The 22000-nt window shown below is 42.9% G+C and overlaps 1 protein-coding gene across 1 annotated transcript in view; it reads left to right on the forward strand.

Moving 5' to 3' along the window:
• Window positions 1-22000, forward strand: part of IQCA1 (IQ motif containing with AAA domain 1) — an 85495-nt gene that overhangs the window by 29212 nt on the left and 34283 nt on the right. The window contains exons 7-8 of the mRNA XM_042874898.1: window positions 14901-14985; window positions 21191-21319. Of these exons, the coding sequence (XP_042730832.1) occupies window positions 14901-14985; window positions 21191-21319 (214 nt within the window). The remainder of the gene's footprint in view (window positions 1-14900; window positions 14986-21190; window positions 21320-22000) is intronic.

The following is a 22000-nucleotide window of genomic DNA, read 5'->3' on the forward strand; positions in this document are numbered from 1 at the left end:
CCTCTGGGAGCTTCTGTGCAGTGGCAGGAGTTGCCTACTTTGGTGCAAGCAAACAATTTACGAGTGCACTGACATTAATGGAGGCGGCTTGATGGTTTTGGGGGGAACAGGCGGAAGCCCCTGTGTCCATATATTTCTCATACTTGGTGAAACACAGATAAATCTTGGCGGCGGGTATCTGAAACAGTAAGACCAGTTGAACCCCAATGTCAGGCCTCCAGAGAGGCCTCGATAGTATCGCTAGCTCTGCTTTCTAAATCATCACAAACTCTGAAATACGTCGCCTTCCCTTTCTCATAAGGCTCCTTGAATTTACACTTAAATTTATAATGGTTACCAGATCTACACAGTGATTAAAAACATATGCAAAGGACTCTGCTGCTGTGCCTTAATTCCTCATTTTGTTCAGCGAACTATCAAAAGTTTGCAATGATCAAGGAAGAAAAATAAGATTCTTAAAGCATCTCAGGTACAAGTCAAGTTTCCCAGTCCCAGCATAACAAATCATCCTCATGCCTGTGATTTACTCACCAATGCTGCACATAAACATATCTGCACCAGCTCTCCGAACTCTCCTATTCCCTTCCAGATAGACATTCAGATATCTTAAATCACTACATTGTTAACAACCTTCTCTGGACGACCTCTCCTTGGTCTGACAGTTTGCTGACTGACTTCTTGTTATCGAACGTGTGGTCAGATCCCAATATTGTTTAGCACTGCTTGGTCATTTTCTAAGCTTCCCGTTGGCTACTAGAGAGGGGTCCATGTACTTAATGAGCAAGTTTGTCAGAATCAGAGCTGCTTAGAGGCTGTTACAGGCAGAGGTACATACTCTTCCACCACAAAGACTTGCTCTCCAACCAGTTCGCCACCAGTGCAAGATCAGGGGCTTCTTGCAGGAGCATTCCAGGCTTCTAGCATCTGCAGACACATATTCATCTTCTCACTGTGGCATGATTTGCACTGAACACCTCTTACCGTGCTTGCATATAAATTACTCATTAGTGGCATTAAACGCTCGTTCAGATTTAACAGTCACACATTACAGAGCCATAATGAGCAAGGTTCTTCTTCAGACCAATCTCTGCTCTTCCACTTTTCTCCTCAACTTGCTCGCTTCTCAAATACTTTGTCCAGACAGACTTAACCTTTTCCCCACTCCATTTCACAACCCCAGTTTCTGCCTTTTCAATTGTAAAACTCTAAACATTCAAGGAACCGTAGGCTACAAGCAAAATTGTCTAGAGCCTACTGGCTCAGCCTGTGGAGGCAGAACAGCAGGATACATAAAACAGGAACAGCTCAGATATATAGAACCATAGAGTCATAAAGGTTACAAAAGACCAGAGAGATCACCTAGTCCAACCACTGACCCATCACCACCATGCTCCAAAGGACCCACGGTAGTGACCCATCACTGTCACACTGCAGCTCCTTGTGCTGTGTCTTGGGATCAGAAGGATAGGTCCAGTTGCACCTTTGTTTTGCACAGGCAAAATGATGTCTTCAATTTGTCTCCTTATTGGAAAAACCTGAATCAGTTGGACTGGCATTTTCAGAGCTACATATTGTAAGCTGAACACTCAGCATCTAAACTGCCAGGTTTCGTTTGCTTTCTGCTTTTGGATTTGTAGCACTGCAGAGTGAAAACTGACCATTATAGCAAGCTAAGGTTAGATTCACTTTCCTACCTTCCTTAAATGTCTGAAAGGGACTCTCAAAGTCCACTGACCTTGAGTTTAAACCTCCTCTATTAGTATTAAAGCTCCTAAAAATATTCATTCCTTCCTATGCCTAAAAAGTCTGGAATCAGCTAAAGTAAATAGCATTACTCTGAGCCGGTCCCACTTACAAGCAAGAAAAAAAACCTTGTAACTAATTAGTTCATTTTCCTAACGCAGTCATACCCATCTACAGTAATACTTAGGAATTAACAGCTTGGAAATGCTAAGTGATACCAACATCATGCGCAGCCCCCCCACCGATGTTCTCAAGGACACTTCCCAAACAGTAGATTTATTTGTTGTCATAGATACTCGTGCAGACACAAACATCACTAAGATTCAGGGCTCACGCTTGCCAGCAGTTTATTACAACACTGCTGTCCATGTTTTAAAGGTTGGATTAGGCTTTTTCTGAGAAATCTGGCTTTTCCTGCATCTATTAGGTCTCAGTTCTCCCACACTGCTGTTTCTTTATTCCTTTCTCAAGCAGAGTCCCCACACAGCAGACTGGATTTCTGAAGGCAGGAACAGGCAAATGGGGTATTTGGCATTGATAGCTGGGGCCAGATTTCCACCTCAGAGCTGGTTTCTGATTCAGCAACCCAACTCATTACTCACTGTGACTGCCCCAGAGGGGTCTGCTCTACCACCTGACCTGTTCTTGGTTTGACCAGCATAGCACTGAACCATGAGAAAGAAGGAAGGGAGTGAATCCCAGCAGGAAGAGGAAAGGATCCAGCCCAGCAAATTTTTCACTTCACTAGTGGAGAGAGGTATCTTCTCCAGCAACTTAATGCAGTGCAGGTGAAGGAACCAATTTTCCCACTTCTTCCCTTTCCAGCAGCAGAGTGAAGATGTGCCGGGATACAGGAACAAGGAACAGGCAAAGAAAAAAGAATCAGGAGTCCCACTGGTGCCTGATGGAAGGGCAGACAGGTACTGGGGAGTCAGTGTCTGGCAGAGGAGAGGTGTTTAGAAGATATTCTGGGAAAAGAAAGACTAAGGAAGAGCTCAGAAGTCAGGAGAATAAAAACGAACAGGAAGCACAGAGCAGTGGTTCCCAAACTTGCTCCACAGAAAGATCTCTTTGGAAAAGCAAGCAAAGGAGGTAGAAAAGACATTTTCAGCCTTAGCTCTGTAGAATGCAAAGAAGAAAGGAGGCAAGTGGGGAAAAAAGAAATGTGGCGTGGACTGTAACAAGAAGCAGAGCAAAAAGGGAGCAGAAACAGTCACAAGGAGCTAGAGAAGCAGAATCAGAAAAGGAGGGATGAAAGAGGCATATAACTGGGGGGAAAAAAGCCCATAAGGTACCAATCTGAAAAACAGGTACAGCCAGAACCAAAGACTGATGGAAAATATGAAGCATGTCCAATGCAGAGACAAAAAAGCAGTCTCCAAACGTCAGTCAGGGAGCTCAGGTGGGTACATAAAAAAAAGAAGACAGGATTGTCTCCAGCCAGGAAGTCTGATTTTGAGTATGGAGAGGATGAAGGCATGCGAGTTATGGTTGGGAATGGGGCTGTGAATGACAGCCTGTTATTCTTTCTCACAGGATGAGAGGGATATATTTAGTTCTGAAAGGCGGTTGTTTCGCCCTTTTCACTGACAGTGGTTTTTTGAGAGTTTACATACTGAGGACGATAGCGGCAGAATGTCTGATGGAACATAAGGCTGAATGTGGCCAATGCGCTTTCAACATGCCAGCATGTTTATTTAACGAGCTGCTGACAAGTTACTTAAGTGCTGAATTTTAAATGAATCCCTCACACAGGGGATTTGCATCATCCAGCATAGAAGATCCAGGCTTCCACTGGAAATCAGTGTAACATCTACTGCACTTCTGAGACCTCTTCCATTCCGCTCTCATCTCTCCCTCACCTGTAGCTTGGCCTCATCTCTTTCTCAAACCAAATATCAAAGGACCCAATTAGACTCAAACTTGGCTTCCACAGGGGTGGAGAGCACAGCTTCAGTGAAAGCAGATTCTTAGGTGGTTCATAAAATATCTAGATGCATTTAGTTAAAATAAGATTATGCTCTCCCATTTAGGGCAGAAGACAAATTCCAGCAGGGCTAAAACAGAAGAGGTGTACACAGCAGAAGATTGCATCCATCCACCTCCACATCCCTATAGCAAATGAGCTGTGGGTGACAGCTGCACTGACTGTGATCCTAGGATTGGTAGTATGCCCAGGGCAGGTGAGGCTCATTCATAGAATCCTAGAATGGCCTGGGTTGAAAAGGACCACATGATCATCTCCTTCCAACCCCTGCTGTGTGCAGGTCACCAACCAGCAGCCCAGGCTGCCCAGAGCCACATCCAGCCTGGCCTTGAATGCCTGCAGGGATGGGGCATCCACAGCCTCCTTGCGCAACCTGTTCCAGTGCCTCACCACCCTCTGTGTGAAAAACTTCCTCCTAATTTCCAAACTAAACCTCCCCTGTCTCAATTCTTTCCCCTTCCCTCTGTACTCAGCTCTTAGGTCTTTTCCAACCTTACTGATTCTATGTCTCTAGTCTGTGGTTCCATTCTAGCACCTCTGACTATTTCCCTTCAGAGCAGCAGGCAGCACATTTGCTACACAAGCATGTAGCAAACCCACAGCTTGTGCAAGCAGGCCGAGCATGCAGGTAGACTCCTCCCCATGCAAAGTCAGCATGAAAGCTGGTCCATCCAAACCTATATTCCTTTGGAACCTCAACACTGAAAAGGTTTTGAGGTAGTATTTCTGTGGGCGGGATGAGAACTTGCCTGAAACCTGAGTCTCACCCATTCCTTCCAGAATCAATATGTTTCAGTTTTACTGAACATTTCAGCGTAGGGGTGATTGGTCAGACCTCACCAAGCAGGTTGTTTTTATTATCCAGGTCAGGGTCCAGGGCTTTAAAGTCAGGCTGTGTTTCAGCCCGGAACATTTACAACAGAAAATCTAATTACTTACAGTCATTTTCTCCAGACACGCCCAGCTATTAGCATCACCAATTATGTTTTGTCTGCTGTGTCAGGCATCCTTAGGACTTAGGCAACTGCAGTATTAAGAGTCACCATCCTAGGCTGAGTGAGGGAGATTTTACAGTGCTTACAAGGGGTTTGCTTGCTCTTGTTAGGCTTCTACAAATTAATAATTTCAACGCAGTCCAATTTGGTGTGATATCTTAGAAATACAACATTGGTTCACTTGGGAAAGAAGTGTAGAATCATAGAAGAGCTTAATGCTTGCATAAAAATGCGCTCAGTATTACACAAAAGGGTTCAGTGCTTACTGAGATATTTATATAACATCAGGAAACTGCATCACTCCTAAATAAAATCTGCTCTCATACTCCCCTCTGTCCTCTCAGAGTGCCTTACTGACGCACTAATCCTTAGGTGGCTTGGAAAGGAAATTTACTTTCTTGTTTCGTGCCGCCCATCTCACAGGGAGACTGGGTCTTTCCTGCAGATTTTTTTCTGGAAAGCATGTAATCCAGCAAGTAATTTTGAAGATATTGGTTTAAAGAGTGGCTGTAAGTTAAATCTTGCAGTCTGTGTAGCTGCAGGATTCCTCAAAGTATTCCAAGTCAAAATACAATTGCTCCAAGGGAGCAAATTCCAGAGCCGGAGCTCTGCCATCTTTCACAGTGAGTCCATGTGCTTCCCATCACTGGCTCAGCCCTGAGAGCTGCCGCAGACAGGGCAGTGCTGTGCCCAACGTATCATTTCACCTTCATCCTCTGCTGGGAAATTCTATATAACACAGGCTTTATTCTTTATGGATTGCAAGGTCTGCAGTTGTGGGAGGCCTGAGAACTCATGGGAGCCAAGGTGGGAGAAGCTGACTGTAGCCTCTCCCACATAATGCCTATATTTCTTTCCTGTCCTAAACTAATCTTTACATTCCTCCCCCTGGGGAGCTCTGCTTTCCTATAACAAAGGCCATTCCAAACAACTGATACGGTCTATAGGCCCATAAAGCAATGCAGTTTGATTTCCAGTATTAAAAAACAGAAAAAGAGAGAGAGAATAAAAAAACCCTCTAGGGTTAATAAGTGAGTAAACAGTTTGGCCTTTAAGTCTCAATCCTTCTTTTCAAATTGCACTTGCAACATCAACGTACATGATCTGCTGGTTGGCAACCCTGCCCAAGGCAGGAGGGTTGGAACTAGGTGGTCTTGGAGGCCCTTACAATTCAAGCCATCCTATGATCTTATGTTTTTCCTTGTCTTTTTTCACCAGCTTCTGAATTGCCAAAGCAGAGGTTCTGAATTATTTTTGGTGCTATCGAGCCATTTAGTTATTAGCATTGACCACAAGCATTAGGGACCAGGAGGAGTGCTTGAGGTGGACAACAGTGTTAGCAGAAGTAAAACAGGCATCATCATATTTGGTTGCTTTCTTAACTTGGGAATATGACTTGCCACATTTTCAGCTTCTCACTCCCCACTGAAGTACTTCCACATCAGAAGACTCATAAAGAAAGCACCATCTTAGCTTCAAGCAGCCCCATTCACGCAGCACTACACTCTCGGTCTGAAACAAAGCAGCAAGCAGTAATGTGACATCAGACAGATGCTGATTGCACATTGCCCTTTACAAAGGCTTGAAGACAAGTCGTGGCTACACAGCAGGTCAGCAGCACAGTGATCCATGAACAGGATGGCTGTGGTACAGGGGGGGAACAGGACAATATGCACATGCAGATCATTTCAGCACAAGGAGGCAAAAATTACATCAGTGAAATCAGACTGAGTTGTATTTCTACACCGGTGCCGTGCACGTAAGGCAGACTCAGAAGAAGGAACTGAACCACTGAAATACACCAGGTACTACCTTCAGATTTACCCATCTTCCCCATACTGCAAAATGATGCAATCAGTTATAAACCAGACAGAAATCACATGGTTTTAGACATGGCCTCAGGCAGCCTTGCTCATTTTAACCACTGACACACAAGGATAACTATTACTCTTACATGCTGTATTTTTCCAAGTGTTTAAAACAGGGTAAATCAAAGCACAAAGATTCTCTGTTTTCAAGCTATTCATCCACAGTTTCCCAGGATGCAGACACTGTGCAGTGAATGCAGGGAGCTTGATGTGCCCCAGGTGTGTTGCATTTGTTATGCACGCATCCAACACATCCAGCACATGGAGAACACGGTCATCTCACAGTTTTTAGTCAGCTAATACCTCTAATTCCCATTAAATACTTCAAGTGCCTTTCACAGTCAAGTGGTGGCAGAAGACATACAGCACACACAAAAGCATCACGAAGTCCATAGAGAGCCAATGCAATGCTCATGAGCAGCATTTTTGCAGCAGCTCAGCCCTCGGCTAAGCATTATCTACAGCTTAAAGCACAGGTTAGTGCTTTAGGGCCACAGCAAAACAACTCAAAGTTGCCCAGTCTGCACCTTCATTCTTCTCCAAAAGAGGTGCATTTTGCTTCCCTGGCACCATGGCTTCTAGAAGCAAAAGTGATGGCTCAAATATTTCACCAGCAAATCCGATAAGACAAAACGTTCAGTGCACTCTGTTTTACTCCACTTCCCAAGTGATTTGGTGATGTTGGAGGGCAGGTTATTTCTTTTGGCTGCCCTTGCTACAAAATTGCATGCTTTACTTCCCTCTTTGCAGATTTCATATTGTGTTAATAAAGTACTGTTGACTCCCTCTGGCTGACTCTGCAGGAAAGCTATTCTTGCAAAGCTTCTAGTCTGAGTTAAAGTAATCTTGCTTAAAACCGGCCATAATTGTTTCAGTCTCTTAAGTTTAATACTAAGCACAGGAAATATTGCCAATTTGAGTCAGGATTTGACGTTCTCTGAAGACGGGATAAGCTGACCAAAGGTAAGGAATTCAGTAAATGCATGGGGAATTTGACCTGGCCTTTCTTTGAGTCAGCTTCTGTATTTTTGACCTCGCTCTGGAAAGAGCAGGAAGATGTACAAAAATAAAACAGATGAGAGTTTAATGAGACTTTTGAGCTCTCCAGTGAACCCATTACTCCAGTGGCCAAGTTCCCCAAACGTGGTGCTAGGCCCTGAGGGACTTTTCTCCATGTAAGGATTGCACAGTGCAGTCCCATTACAGCATGGCTGACAGAATTTCATTCTTCAGAAGGCTGTAGGCTGTCATCAGGAAGATGACAGTGGAAATAAGCCTAGGGACATCTATCTGTGGAAGGTGATGAGCAGCCCTTCACCTAATGAGACAAACCACTGAGGAATCATAGCCTGCAATCTGGCTCCAGTAAACACTGGGTCACGGAAATGTCCAAAATAGAATGAGGAACCAAAGAAAAGTGTAACCTTAAGAAACAAAACACATCGGATGTCTGTGCCTGCAGGTCATTCCAACAGCTGTGATGCACCATACTCTGTTTCTAGAGTTATCAGTCAGATTGATCGAGTTTATATTTTGCTTTTAGATCTGCCTTGTATGTTCTTGGTATCTCAACACTAATAGATTGCTAATACTTCCTTCTGTAGTTTTCAGAGAAGTAAAACCAGAGGAGTTCTGGTTCTCCAGGGCCTGTTACTGATAATCAAAATTTTACCCCAATTGCATACAGTCAATTAGATGAATTCTTCACTAATAAGGCATCTACTGACAGGTCTGGTAGGGCCAACAGCAGTAGAAATACTGCAGACTAGACTACCACGTGACAAGCATTACATGCCCTGCTCCTCATTCAGAAACCATTCCCTCCAAGGGCAGTGATGGGATCCAGATGTCCCTGAGTCCTTCAGGAGATGCTTTCACTTCACACAGGCTCATAGCAATCCCGCCCAAGACTGTTCCTGTTTTGCCTTGCAGTCAAGTCAAGGAAAGTATGTTGAATCATAAGAATCTGCTTTCCAGTCGCTTTAATTTTATTTCCATTTCTGTGCCATGGTGGGTAAATTTAATATCCAACTTCTTGAGGATTGCCTAAGCTTTTGGTATGGGTTGGATGTTATTACTAACTCTTGCAAGCAAGTTCATTTACTTAGGGCAGGGTCTGACTGACTCTCAGTCCTGAATTAATTCAGATCTGAGCTCCAAGAAAATTACTGGCAATCTTTTTTGGGGGTGCAGGCAGGGGCATGCAAAAAAATCACTGGCACCGAGACATTCTGGTAGTGTTGATATTGCCAACTTTTTTAATCTGATTTTTTTTTTTTTTTTTTTTTTTTTTAAGATGTAAGCTGAATTACTGAAGGTGTTAAATAAGACTTTTTGTTTCCCCTTAGTAATAATCGTGCCCATGTTGCCTTTTATTCCCATTCAAAAACCCCAGCAGTACTTGCAGATCTACCTTCCCATGTTTCTGATAAATTTCAAAGAGAAAACTCAAGCCAGGAATATTTGGTCAGAATTCTGAAGTAACCAGTAGGTCAAAAAATCCTTTTATGGCAGGAGGCAGGATAGACAGAAGTTGTGGCACAGAAAACTTATGATGAGGCCATCTGAACAGGAACAGAAATTCTCTTTTTTTCCTGGTCCACTAATTACCTAATGCTATCCTTAAAAGACCAGGAGGATTCTGGAAGATGTAAAATAACTTCTTGACAAAGAAGAGCCTATTTATTTCAATGTAAGAACTGTTCTTCGGGAACTCAAGAAGCTTGAGAACAGCTGTACTGGGTCAGCCAAAGGTCTACCTTTCCTGGCCAATAAAAACTACATGTAATAAAACTATCACAAAGAATTACCACATTCCACATTTAGAGCTGCATCCCCCAACAACTGTTCCCAACTCTTACTTGTCTTTGAAGCTCGGTTCTGCCATTTCAGATCTAAGAAAGTCACTGGGTACCCCAAAGACCATCTATTGTTTCTCATTATGATAGTTACTATAATAGAGGATATCACCTTTCCCACACTTGGTCCTCCATGGGAATGTTTCTTCTCGCACACTGCTGGCCTCACAACACTTGATCTTAAACTTAAAGCCAAATATTTAGCCAGAACAATAAGGGTTCCAATCCTCCAAACACTTCTCCCTGCAGGTCACCCCACTGAATTACTTCTCTGCATAATCCTCAAGCAACTGCTCGGAGGATCAGAACCATAGATAAAACATCAGTTGTAATATGTCTGCCCAAACCCATTAAAGATGACAAGGAGCCTGTGGAAATCAATCTTGCTATATAAGTAATTCTATATTTGTGTAGATTATTTTTTCTTGAAGAACTAACAGAAGCACACACACAAAAGGAAAGAAAATACTGCAGCAAAGATACTTAAAATAAACCAATGTTTCCATTTAAGAGAACCCATATCGAGTTGGATTACAGGAACAGGCAAGAATTACAAACTAAAGAGGGGTTTATTTCTTTACAGAGCCCTCACCCTTTGTTTTTGTTCGTTTTCTGTGCAGAACACTCTGCTGTTCTTCTGCCTAGAAAGGACAACCATCATTCATGCCTTCTCTTCTGTGCACGGCCCACATCCTTTCTTAACCTGAAAAGAGTTAAATGCTCTTCTTTTCTCCAAAGAACCATTTTTTATTTTCGTGACAAGGCCTTTCATGCAATTAGCTAGAGAAGTGGTGGCCAAAAAGAAAGAATAACACACGTAAAATCACGCCAGAGAATAAAGTAGGTAGTAACTTGTTGAGTCTATTACCAGACAAATTGTTTAAATCAACAGTATGTTCTCATAAATCAACGGCCATATTTAGCCTTAACTACAACCATTCCTGAGCAATGTGGAATAGAGAGAAAAGATGCAAGGAAAAACAGTGATGTTCCTGAAATGAGCAGGGGTAGAAGCACCAGATGTGATGAGCACAATGCACGGCCGTTGTCCAGACAAGGAATTTATTTGCCAGGTCGGAACTGGGGTGCCGTGGCATTTCAGTGCCTAGCAGAGACTTCAGCAGGAGACTGCCGATCACACTGACTCATACCAAATCTGGGGGTGATTTGGAGATGCTGAAGAACCATTCAAACCTCATTAAAACCTGGGCTGTGCGCTAAAAGAAAATTGAGCCCAGAAGTGCCAGAAATCTATGCTGTGATCAGAGACAAAAGATTTTACATTGCAGACCATAAAAGATCATTCTTTTTCAATTACAGTTGACAGATCTAAGTTACCGTAAGAGGAGTAACTTTGGAAATGGGGAGGGCAGTAACTGAACCAGAGAAGAGAGCAGGATGTACCTAGAGCAGCAACACAAGAATCTCATTAGACCCTTTCTTAATTAGCTGGACATAGAAGAGCATCTCTTTTCACTCCTCCATCTTTGTTCATCCCCCTATTCTTCCAGTTGAGCTGTTTTGATTTAGATTCAGGGCTTCCATTCACTCCAATTAAATGGCTTTTCTGTAAAGCTGCTTACCAAACCCATACTATGCTCCCTTTAAAAGGATTGCACCGCTTTCTTGAGAGAGAATGGATTTCTCCCATTCCACAGTTTCAAGACATCCCTTCTCCACAGTTTTCCAGCAACGTTCTCTGCAGCAGACACACAGTAGTTCTGGTAAGCCAGTGGCTCTGACCCAAAGAAAGATATTTTGCCTGCCACGAGCTGTTTGGCACTTACTGGTCTGACTTGCAGCACTGCAGGCAAGGTTCCCAAACAAGTTTCTGTTGAGCAGCCTGTGGATGCACAGCAGGGAGCAGGTCACCCACAGCAGCCATCCTCAACTCCTTGCCTGCAGGCTTCCCTATGCTACTGCTGAAATTTGCCTCCCAGCCCTGAGTCTTTAGTCTCGCCTTGTTTGCTTCTGTGCAGCCACTTGAGTTTAAGTGAGCAGCCAGACTTCTCACATATTTCATCTGTTCTTTTAGAACTGTGCCCTCCGTATGAAGTCTGATGGCTACAGGAGAATTTGTTCCTGCTTTTGCTTCTTGTCCTAAACATGTTGTCAGCACTCCCACTGAAGCAAACACGTTGAAAATAAGAGTTGTGTCTTCCAGTTCTGGCATTTGCACAGTTTTATGTGACGCTGGAAAAGCACAGTTAGATTATTTTCCTGCAAGTCTTGAGACAATAATAAATAACAGCTCCACTGAGTTTTGACTTGCCTTGGAACCAGGCATTTCTGACATGTGCTGTATGCTCATACATTACATACTCCGATAGCCTTCTCACCCAGAGCTTAAATTGTTTCTGTATTCTCCACTGCTTGTCAATGTGCAACCAGACTTTCAAAATTTGACTGACAGTTTAGTTTTTGTATACTATTTTCTTTGCAATGACATGCAGAAAAAGCACGAGGGCCTTTGTGGGTTATCTGTCAGCTAGGTATAGCGACCTACACAAAGGAAGCATCAAGGTACTCTGAATACCAAAAAAATCAACTGAGGAGATGGGAGGAGCCTCCTTTTTCACTCAACTGAGAGAGCAACCTAAACAACCAGCCTGAAATTCTCACCTACTGATCTCTCACGGTCTAAGGGTTTACAGTGAGTGTTCTTACACCTCACCTCTCAGAATTAACAAGCAATGAAGGTGCACATATAATGCTCCTCATTCCACTTCGATTTTCAGGCTTGTTGCTAACTATGGTATGGATTTTCAGGTACGTTGCTAACATACACAGCTCCACCTTGTGCAAGTTTTGGTTTTCTGTATGGTTGTTCCATTTTCAGAGTTGGAACCGAGAAGGGTTTCAACTGTCGAGCCTTCCTCCTACACCTCACCCTCCTGGCTCCATAAAACAGAACTGCTTTCTCTAGTTTGGAGAAGTTCCTACATCATCTGGTTTTGCTTTTCTGCAGTGTTACTGCCTGAGAACTGGCTCTAATCACGAGAGCTTCACTGGTTGTAGGATGTTTCTAAAAGGGAGCACAGTTTAAAAGTACTTGAACAATTGTCACTCTAAAGCAACCTCAAAATCAGTCCAAGCGTTTGGAAGATCCTCTTTGTTCAAGTAGTGTTCCCTCTTTGATGCAGAACAGACGTGAAATCTTCCTGGGCAACAGGTAGATGGAGCAAGTATCCATCTGATGGAGCAAGGATATAGGAACAGCCTTGCTGTTTGCAAAGTGCCTACTGGTCACTTATTTCAGCCTGATGCTTTGTCATTACTAGCAACCATAAAGCAAGCTTACGCAAAGTACAGCTTTGGGTCCAATTGAATCCAAAATAATGGCTTACAAGAAATGCATGAGACAAACCATTGCTTCGGCATTTTGAGCAGGCTGCTGCCAAAAAGAAAATGGGGAAGAAAATTGTGACTTATTGCGTTTGAAGTGGACTTCAGACCAGGAAAATCAGTGGCTGAATTTTTCTGTACAGATTTACAGGTCAAGTGAATCCCTGGTTTAACCTCTGAACTCAGAGGGTTTCATAAGGAAAGGAATTTGGTTGTAAGGGTCGTGCATGTGCACAATTTCCAGGCATTACAAGACCAAAGCCGTAGGCATTAAAACCTAGAGAAGCAAGAGTAAAACCCACAGGAGGTCAGACAGGGAAGTGAGATGAGAACAGTGCTCCATGTCTGCTGGGCAGCAGTTGATACATATGAAAAGATCAAGTTCAGAAGGAACAAACAGATGTCCCTAAAGAATCAGCATGACTGAAATGTGCAGTAGCTGCCTGCTCTCAGGTCACAGATGACCATGGGAACTTACATTCTGCATGATCCTTGACTAAAGACCCAGCCCCCAAACAGCTGACAGGATAGTAAATAGCTGACAATCTTTTTCCTATCACTTCAGAAGACTGACATTAACTTCTATTAACACCAACTTATTTTGCAATGTAAGCTCTTGCAAAGTAGCTGCCACAAAAAGATGAGTCGTGCCATCCCAAAGAGCTGCACCAACTATGAGCTGAAAGATCACACAAGAATATAGGTTATAAACAAACCAAATGGGAAGAACCTGATGGAGTTTCATCAGCACTCAGATATACGCTCATCATATGTATCCAAAAGGTAAATGTTTCTGTCTGCAAAGACTGTAAATATTTTTAAAAATGAAGAGCTAGTGCAAATACTAAATGTAACTCTAATAAATATTGAAAGCTGGCACTACTGCTACATCCAGTGGGTGGTGGACTCCAAAATGATTCTTCACCCACAGTGCATATTGCCTTTCCTTCCTCCCAGCTGGCATCAGTAAAGTAGCAACAGCCTTAATATCAGATTTTGAGATTTCTTGCTGCTGTAAGCCAGATTTGCAGCAACGTTTAAAATAATGTCACATTTAATACAAAAATCGAGCTATTTTCTGGCTGCTTAGACTAAAAACAAAGCACGATCTACCATCCAGTAAACTGATGATGCTGGCTTTTTCAGGCCAAAAGCCTGAAGGGGAAAAAAAAGACCCACACTAACAAGGGCACCCTTTCATTCGTGCAGAGCAGTTTCTGGGAATACAATGAATAAAGTTCTAAACCTGCTTGCCTACAGAACTAGTAATTGCAGAACATGCAAGTCAAAGCTCACAATTACAGATGAATGTATGTTTATTCTTCTCTAATTGGTACTACGTTAATAACAGCTAGAGATCCAAAGCACACACACTGGTCTCAGTTCAAAATTGAGTCTACTGCTTAACAGTAGGCTAGGAAAGTCCCTTAAGATACCAGTTGTTTTAGAAGAATGAATGCAATTTTTATGAATCATGTCAACCTTTCTGAGTTACTTTCTCCTCAAGGGAGATTTCACTTAGAGGAAACATAACTATTTGTTTTGAAAGCAGCACAGGTACTTTTCTGAAGTGCCAGAATTTGGAACAGAAAATTGTCCTGATATTACCAAACAGAAAGTCTTACTGCTGCAATCCAAAAAGCTATTGATGTGAAGAAAGTAACAGATTCTTATCAGTGCAAACGGCCTTTGGAGTGTAATCACATATTTTAATCCTTGCAAAAGATCTAGGCACACCAGTGATCTCCTTACTATCAACCAAAGACAAAGCCTCTCAATTTCCCCCTTCACTACCCAACTGTGCCTATCCATTGGAAACACTGGGGGGGATCATGTAGACATACAATCTGGAATTTACAGATCAAAAACTGATTTAAACCCAATGATCCTTTTTCTAAAGCTCGATATTGAAAGCACAGCACAGAGCTAGAAATGTAAGCACTTCAAGCTGCATCTCTTGGCTATGAAGTAAATCCTAAGAAATTCCTTAAGTAGTTTTGATGCTCGATGGGTCACATAATGGTACACAAAGCCACCACCCCAGGAGGCAGTAACAGGTGAAGAAATACGGATTTTAACTTCTTTTCCATCTTTTCTCTTGCAGGCATATCATAGGCAGGTTTCCTGATTATCCAGCAAAAGAAGCAGGAGGTTCAATGGCTATTTTTTCTCAAAAAACTCCAGAGCAGGTACTGTCATTCCTCTAATTCAAAAGGCTGATGGGATGGGGGAAGAAACCTCTATAAAACATGCTTTAAGTTGCAATTTTTCTGAACAAAGTCCTCTAGTTCTTCAGGAATCTTGTGGTTAAAGGGCTTCACAATAAAAAAGAAACAGTTGTTTTCTTCCAAGGTAAACCACAAAGCTGGACTACCAAAATTAGTTCCCTTTCAGACTATGTACCCACTTAGTCATGGTAGAAGACACCCAGCCATGCAGATTACACAGACAGATGTCTGAGGAAGCCAGGAGCAATGGGCTCAGCTACAAAGAGTCACTCTCCTATAGCAAAATCCACATGGTTCAATTGGTGCTAGCTGGGATTTGTATGGTACCCATACTGGTGCTAATGGAGGTATGTATCAAAGAGTTTAATCCTCATCTAGAAAGCTTTGATTTAATTTGGCACCCGGGGCTGCCATGTTTAGAAAATACATTTTGAGATTGGTTCTACTGTGGCTGCATTCCGTGTCAGCATAATCTACCATTAATGAGTTTAAACAGAGAAGAGTTTCTTGTGCACGTAGACCTAGGCCTTGATTTGCTGCTGAGTTTGAATTTGAAATTATCTTGGCTCATCCTATGCATCCTTGTAATGATCACAGTTGCTTTTCCCAGTTGGAAACAAACAAACAGAGAACTCTTCTGGTTTCTCTGCTAGTGGAAGTGGCTGGTAATCTTTCTCTGTCACACAGGGAAGGTGATTAAGAGCAGCTGAAGAAGTGAAAGCAGCAGTTGGCACTCTGAACCTCTTCCACTGTCCAGAATGATCTTTGCAGGACAAAGAGTCTGCTGAGGGAATTTATAAACCCTGCACATGGGAGCAGGATTTGGCCCCTAAGTGAACCGGTCGTGGTGGCTACCAACACACTAGGAAAACCAAACAGCCACTGATTGACCTCTGCAGTCCTTAAAAGTTCCCCTGTTGAGATAGGCTGTTCATTAGCCGCCTGCCACCAATGATCTTATACAACTATGGTAAAACAATATTTTGGATTCAGTCCCTGGAATCATTGGGAAAAGCCTGGGGCATGCTAGCAGCATCCGCGTGGTGCGGGGAGATGTAAATACACGTTAACCCAGCATAAAGCACAGTACTCTAACCAGTAGTTACTTTGCTTTAAAAATACACAAGAACACTGCAACAAACAGCTCTCTGTGCCTCGCTGAAACCAAGCTCAGAGCATGCTCCTGTTTCCATCAAGTTCAGAGTACAACAAGGTCAACCCCGCGGGCCTCTGCAACTCAGTCGCTCTGTTGTTCAGTCCCAGAGTGAAGGAGACCAGTCCATTCAGTTTCCAGCTTCTAAAGTAGAAACACATGCCAGAATCAAGAAGGCATTGTTGGCTGCCCTGAGCAGCAGGGAAGCTGCCCAGCAAGCATGGCTTGTTGCTGGAGAAGGCCTTGGGGACATGATGGTAATTAGAGGTGCAAGCAACAAGGATAAGCACAATTCAGAGAGGGGAAAAATAAAAAAAAAAATGTATATAAAAAGCATTGCAAGGAATTACACTGAGCAAAACGGGATGGTAGCATGCACTGGAGAAATGTTTTCCCCATCCTGCTCCCAGCTTTGAACTCCCACCTTCAGCCATTTTGCTGTGGTTCCTGCGCATCTGCTTTCTCTTTGCATAAAATATAAAGGAAGCCAAAAGCCTGCGGAGATTGTTCTGCTGCCTGTTTTTTTTTTTCCCCCCTGCATAAAAGGAAAAATACTTGTAAGGAAAAAAAAAAAAGGCAGTTTTCTTGCAAATTTTCACTAGCAATTATCTGATTTTGAAGAAATCCCCAGAGCCATTTTTTTCCCCCCCTTTCCATCCAGCACAGCTGAGAGCAGGAGGTGCTTCACATGCCCTTTACAGGCATCCAGAATGCAGCTGTCGAAAGGAAGTTTCATGCTTTTACCTGAATGCCAGAAAAACAAAATATTTTGTGTTCATCTGAGCCAGCCTGCGTTTTAAGAATCCCAAGGCTAACTGGTTTTGTTTCACTTTGGTCTACTGTGTAGCATTATAAATGAAATCCTGGCCCCATTGAAGTTAATGGGACTTTTGCCCTTGGATTCAGGGGAGACGGAAGGTTTCACCTCTTATATCTATTACCTTCCTAGGATGGGTTGCTTGCTCCCAAGTTAAACTCCATAGAAAACCAGGGCAGAACTGTATTTAACAAGTGAGCATTTTATAAGGCTTAAGTAAAGACACTTTGGGGAAAATAAAATACAAATTAATCACTTCACGAACCATTGCTGCATTATTATACATTCTATATTTCTTTATCTTTTGACAACTCTGACCTTACTTGACTTTGTAATGCCTCCTGCACAATCTGCTTTCAAGACATTTTGCAAATGCTTTTCGAAAAGGTAAGCCAGAGAGATCCCAATGCAAGATACTCAGCCATTCAGTCAGAAAAATGTGCTGTCTCAACTGAACATGAGTTTTTCCTCCACTTCCTACGCACTTTTCAGGAGCAGAATCTCCTGAAGGAGTGTAATCTCCCTGCATCTGTTCCAGACGTCTGTCCCTAATGGCTTTCTATGTTTTGCTCCAGAGATAATCATCAGATGTGACAGTTTTTGGCTTTGCCCCCACACTGCTGCCAACAGAACGATAATCTCTTCCTGTAGTTCATTAAGCCTCATCACCGTGAAAGTAAGCCAAGAGAGCTGTCATTTAGCAGTCATTCCCTCGCTCCCAAACCCCCTTCATTACCAACATTAAGTAGCTTATCAAAATAAGACTGAGATTTTGGTTACACGTTCAAATTGCTGCTTGGAGCTCAAAGTCATTTCTATGTTACCATAATCTCAGTATCTAATCCGGCAGCATCTAGAGAAGGGGTGAGAAAAAGCAGGCATTAGCTGCAGATCCTGAGCCTCATTTGGCAGCCTGCGAGCTATTAGTGGCACTAATTACTATTCATTACTGCCGACAGCTGAAGGTCCTCACGAATCCCAGTAATCAGTGGGATTGTGAATGGCAGTGCCAGATCCAAGCAGGTTCTTCACTGCCTCTTGGGTGTGATGAACTTGTTTTCTAGCCAGCAGAGACAATCTGGGTTGTGTGCCTAAAGCCAGGCAGCATCAACAACCCCTTGAGCATCCTCAAGTTGGGGGAAAGAGAGATGTACAGGCGATGTAAGTGCACAGATTGCTGTTTGGTATGCTTCTCTGGAACATGGGGGTGGCATTTCTTCCCATCTCAGATGGTCTTGGGAGAAGAAACGTTTTTTGTTTTGTCTTAGACATCAAAATAGCTTCTTCCTCTACACAGTTCTCAAAGAGAGCAAATTTTCTCTCCAGAGACCACAAGCTACGTGCCAATTAAGTGTTTCTGTTCAAAATGGTCTTAGAGCCAGAACTGCAAGGCTCCGAGGCTGTCTCACACCCACTATGGCTGCGGATCTGAAATTCCCAAGCTCTATTTATTTATGTCTACAACACTAATAGAGGCAAAAAGCTCAACAAAGGAATTCTTTCAAGAGATGAAGGAAGGGCTTATTCTTGAGGAAGAACATTTACCCCAAGTATCTGCTTGCCTGAGCCAATGCCAAGCTTTCTGTGGTTGAGGAACAGAGAACACAAGCAAGTCCTGCTGGCAGCTAGGGAGTCTCAGATACTTGGCTCATAACTCCAACATAATGCATTTCCATCCATAGGTGACACTCAGTTCCATTGCCTCTTCCTTTCCCAATAAAGAGAATTTGCACTGAAGAAAGTTTGGGAACACTTAAGCTGATGCATGAGTAGAAAACTTGATTTGGCTTTTGTGGAAGATCAGTTTAGAGAAAAATACGTCTTTTCATCCTTGAAAGAAAAAAGTTACAGGGTAGAAGTAATCACCTGGCCAGCAGGGCTCCTACAGCAAGACTAGGAAAAACCAAAGCTAAAATTCATCCACCCTCACTGATATGCATTCTCTTCCCCATCATTAAGAGTTCTCAAAGCACTTTCAGCCTCATTTCAAAAAGAGGCAACCTAGCAAAGAAAGGGAAGTCTAAAATAATTTAGGAAGACACCTGCTTTTATTTCCACCATGAAGTTTTCTTTCAGTGGGGAAAAAAAAAAAAAAAAAAAAAAGGTATTATAATGCAGGTGAATTGCTTAGTATCTCAAACTAACCTTTGCTTGTCCTTTCCTTTCATTCCTGTTCTATTGTCAGATTCTTCAGGCTTCTTGTAGCTGGAGGGGAAATTGTACTGTATAGAAGAGTATGAACCATTCGAGGTTAGATACACAGCTGGTTTCACCCCAGCTCCCAGTCCTCTGCAATTACAAAGCTGCTTAGAGCAGAGGAACAAGCAGAGCTGCAAAATCTGCACTAAAGGAACATAGAGGAGAAGGTGTATCTGATGCAGAAAAAGCAAAATTATATTTGCCCTGTCATGCTCTTTTGGGAAGCAGAGACTTCAGAGAAGTTAGGCTTCACATGCTGGCCACGCTACCAGCCACGTGGTGCCTCAGCATCTCAGACCTGCACATGGTTACATGTTCTGCAAGACAGAAGGATAAGGGCAGTTCAACAGTTGCACCCCGTTATAGTGGGTTAATAAGCACAGAAGTTTGGTCTAACCCTATTTCATCTGTATAAAAACACAACAACAAATTGTTGCAATCAGACTCTGCATAGGCTTAAAGCACTGCCAGTAAAACTTGGTAGCACTGCCTAAAACGAAAGCCATTTGCTGATCACATGCGTGCTTACAGGATTCCTGCTGGATCAGCCCAGCACTGAGATGCTGGAAGTGGTTATGGCTGCCCTTTGGTGGGCATGCAGAGCAGAGGTTGGATGCAGGAGGGACCAGGTTGGATTTCTGGCTGGGTATCAGCACTACACTATAGGATACACTCTGGGTAGCTCTGTTGGTTTTGGATACAGCAGGCCTGCTGGGACAATACAATCCTATTTTGACTCTAGTCAATCTATTAATCTATCCAAGAGGATGAAATGCTTCACTGCTCATCGCCGCAAGATACGTCGGAACGGTGCTTGGGGTTTAAATTACCATATTTAATTAAATGTACAACACTGGAATGCTTGGGGAGATCCAGTAATGAAATTTCACCGACTGCAAAGTATAGCCAGTGTTGCCCCTCCACTTTCCCTGTCCAATCTTTAATGCATTAAAATGCATTTCATAGAAAACAAATATTTCTACTGTTAGAGGAAACATTTGTCTTAAACTTGGAAATCTGTTTTGTATGCTTTCACAGTACTGCCAGTATTAATGATGTATTGAGTTGCATTGACCACAGATCTACTCATCAGTACACAATCTTAGATTTCATCTCTGGCATGAGAGAATCAGAGGCATCCAGGAAGAAGGAAATAGTAGAAAAAGCAAATAGTAGTAATGTGTAAATAGCCAGGAAGTGAGCTGATACAGCCCTGCCTGGTTATCAGCTGCTGATAGCTTGCTGGGATAAAGATGCTGGGCTATCTGCATCTGTCAGAGCTCATCACAGTATCTCTATCCAATCTCATCCACAAGAACACTTTCAGTCTTTAGCCAAATATTGAAATTAGACATGCCTTGAGGCCATCTCTCAAAATCTCCCTCTATAAAATCAATCTGCCTTAAAAACGCTAAGACAAATCCATAACCCAGCTCTAAACCCAGAGGGAACTTTCAGTTGTATATCATTAGGATACTGTGCTTCTGGGTGGTTTTGGGAACTGTTCATACTGCATAAAAGCCCTGGTGGTTTGGGACATGAAAATCATCACTTTCTGAAAGATGTATTAGAATAGTCATGCTGAGGTTTGCCTGTCAGCACAAATGAAAGGGGTCTCTCTGTAATGGATCAGCTCTAAAATTCTTCATGCCATGCCCAGGATCTGCTGAAATGCAGATTCGTAGACTCATGAGCACAATTCAGGGCCTTCCTTCCTCTCTTTTTCACCTCTAAAGCGGTGCAGAGCTACACAGGCCCACTCATCTATGCCTCATAATACAGAGATGCTATTTGGAGTTTCCATCACCATCCATATAACAAGGGAGGAGAAAAAAAGCAGTAAGTACATCACAATAGAGGACTACCAAGCAATGTACTGGATACTGAGTTTCCTCCATGTAGGAAAGGCAAAACCAAGGGGAAAAAAAAAACCCACAACTCTTACAGCATGCCTAACACAGCTTGCATGTGAACCTTCTGACACTCCTCTCTTTCAGGTTGCTGCAGAGCTGGCTGACCAAAGGGAAATGGCTTTGCAGAAAAAATCTGAAAAGGGAAAAAAGGAAAAAGAAGAGAAAGGAAAGGAAAAAGCAAAAGGAAAGAAGACACAGAAAACAGGAAAGAAGGTAAGGCTTCACATAGGAAAACTCGTTTGTGAAAATAAGATGTAGTAGAGTCTACTCAGCTGTAAGCGGACAGGGGATATGAATTTGCATCATACTGATACTGATGATCACTGGGGTTTCAGCTCTAGGTTCAGGAGACCCAGGGAATGTTTGGGGCCGGTCCTCAAACACAGTCCCAGGGAACTCCAATTTACCTCTCCTGTTTTAGGAAAGGAGTTTGCATGGCCACAGCTCAGCTCACTGGGAAGAGCTGACATAGGCAGACAGACTGCCAGAGACACAGATGAGAGGAACAACACACTTTATGGCTTTGGCATTGTTTCCTTTTGTGCAGACAAAATGGTGGCCAGTTTCGTAACCAAGCATCTACACTTTCAGTGTGGAGTATGGTTAAATTGGCTATCACCACTCCTTTACATAGCAACTCAAGAAATAAGAACCTTTATCTCTTACAGATACCCATTTCCAAGCTTGCTGGGACATCCAGCTTAAATTTAAGTACAGTTTGCTAATGGCCAGCTGCGCCTTTTGTACTGCAAGCCAATATTTTGTACGCCTGTAAATTGCAGTCATGCATTTTCAGTTTACATTCTTAGGGTATGAATTCTTTTCTGCTTCAAGTCACAGCGGACACCACTTAATGTATGAGAAGTTCCCTGAAGTCTTTGTTACACTCAGGCT

Source organism: Lagopus leucura, unplaced genomic scaffold (assembly GCF_019238085.1).
Source record: "Lagopus leucura isolate 7727_CA_CO unplaced genomic scaffold, USGS_WTPT01 Super-Scaffold_100012, whole genome shotgun sequence".
Lineage (NCBI taxonomy): Eukaryota > Metazoa > Chordata > Aves > Galliformes > Phasianidae > Lagopus > Lagopus leucura.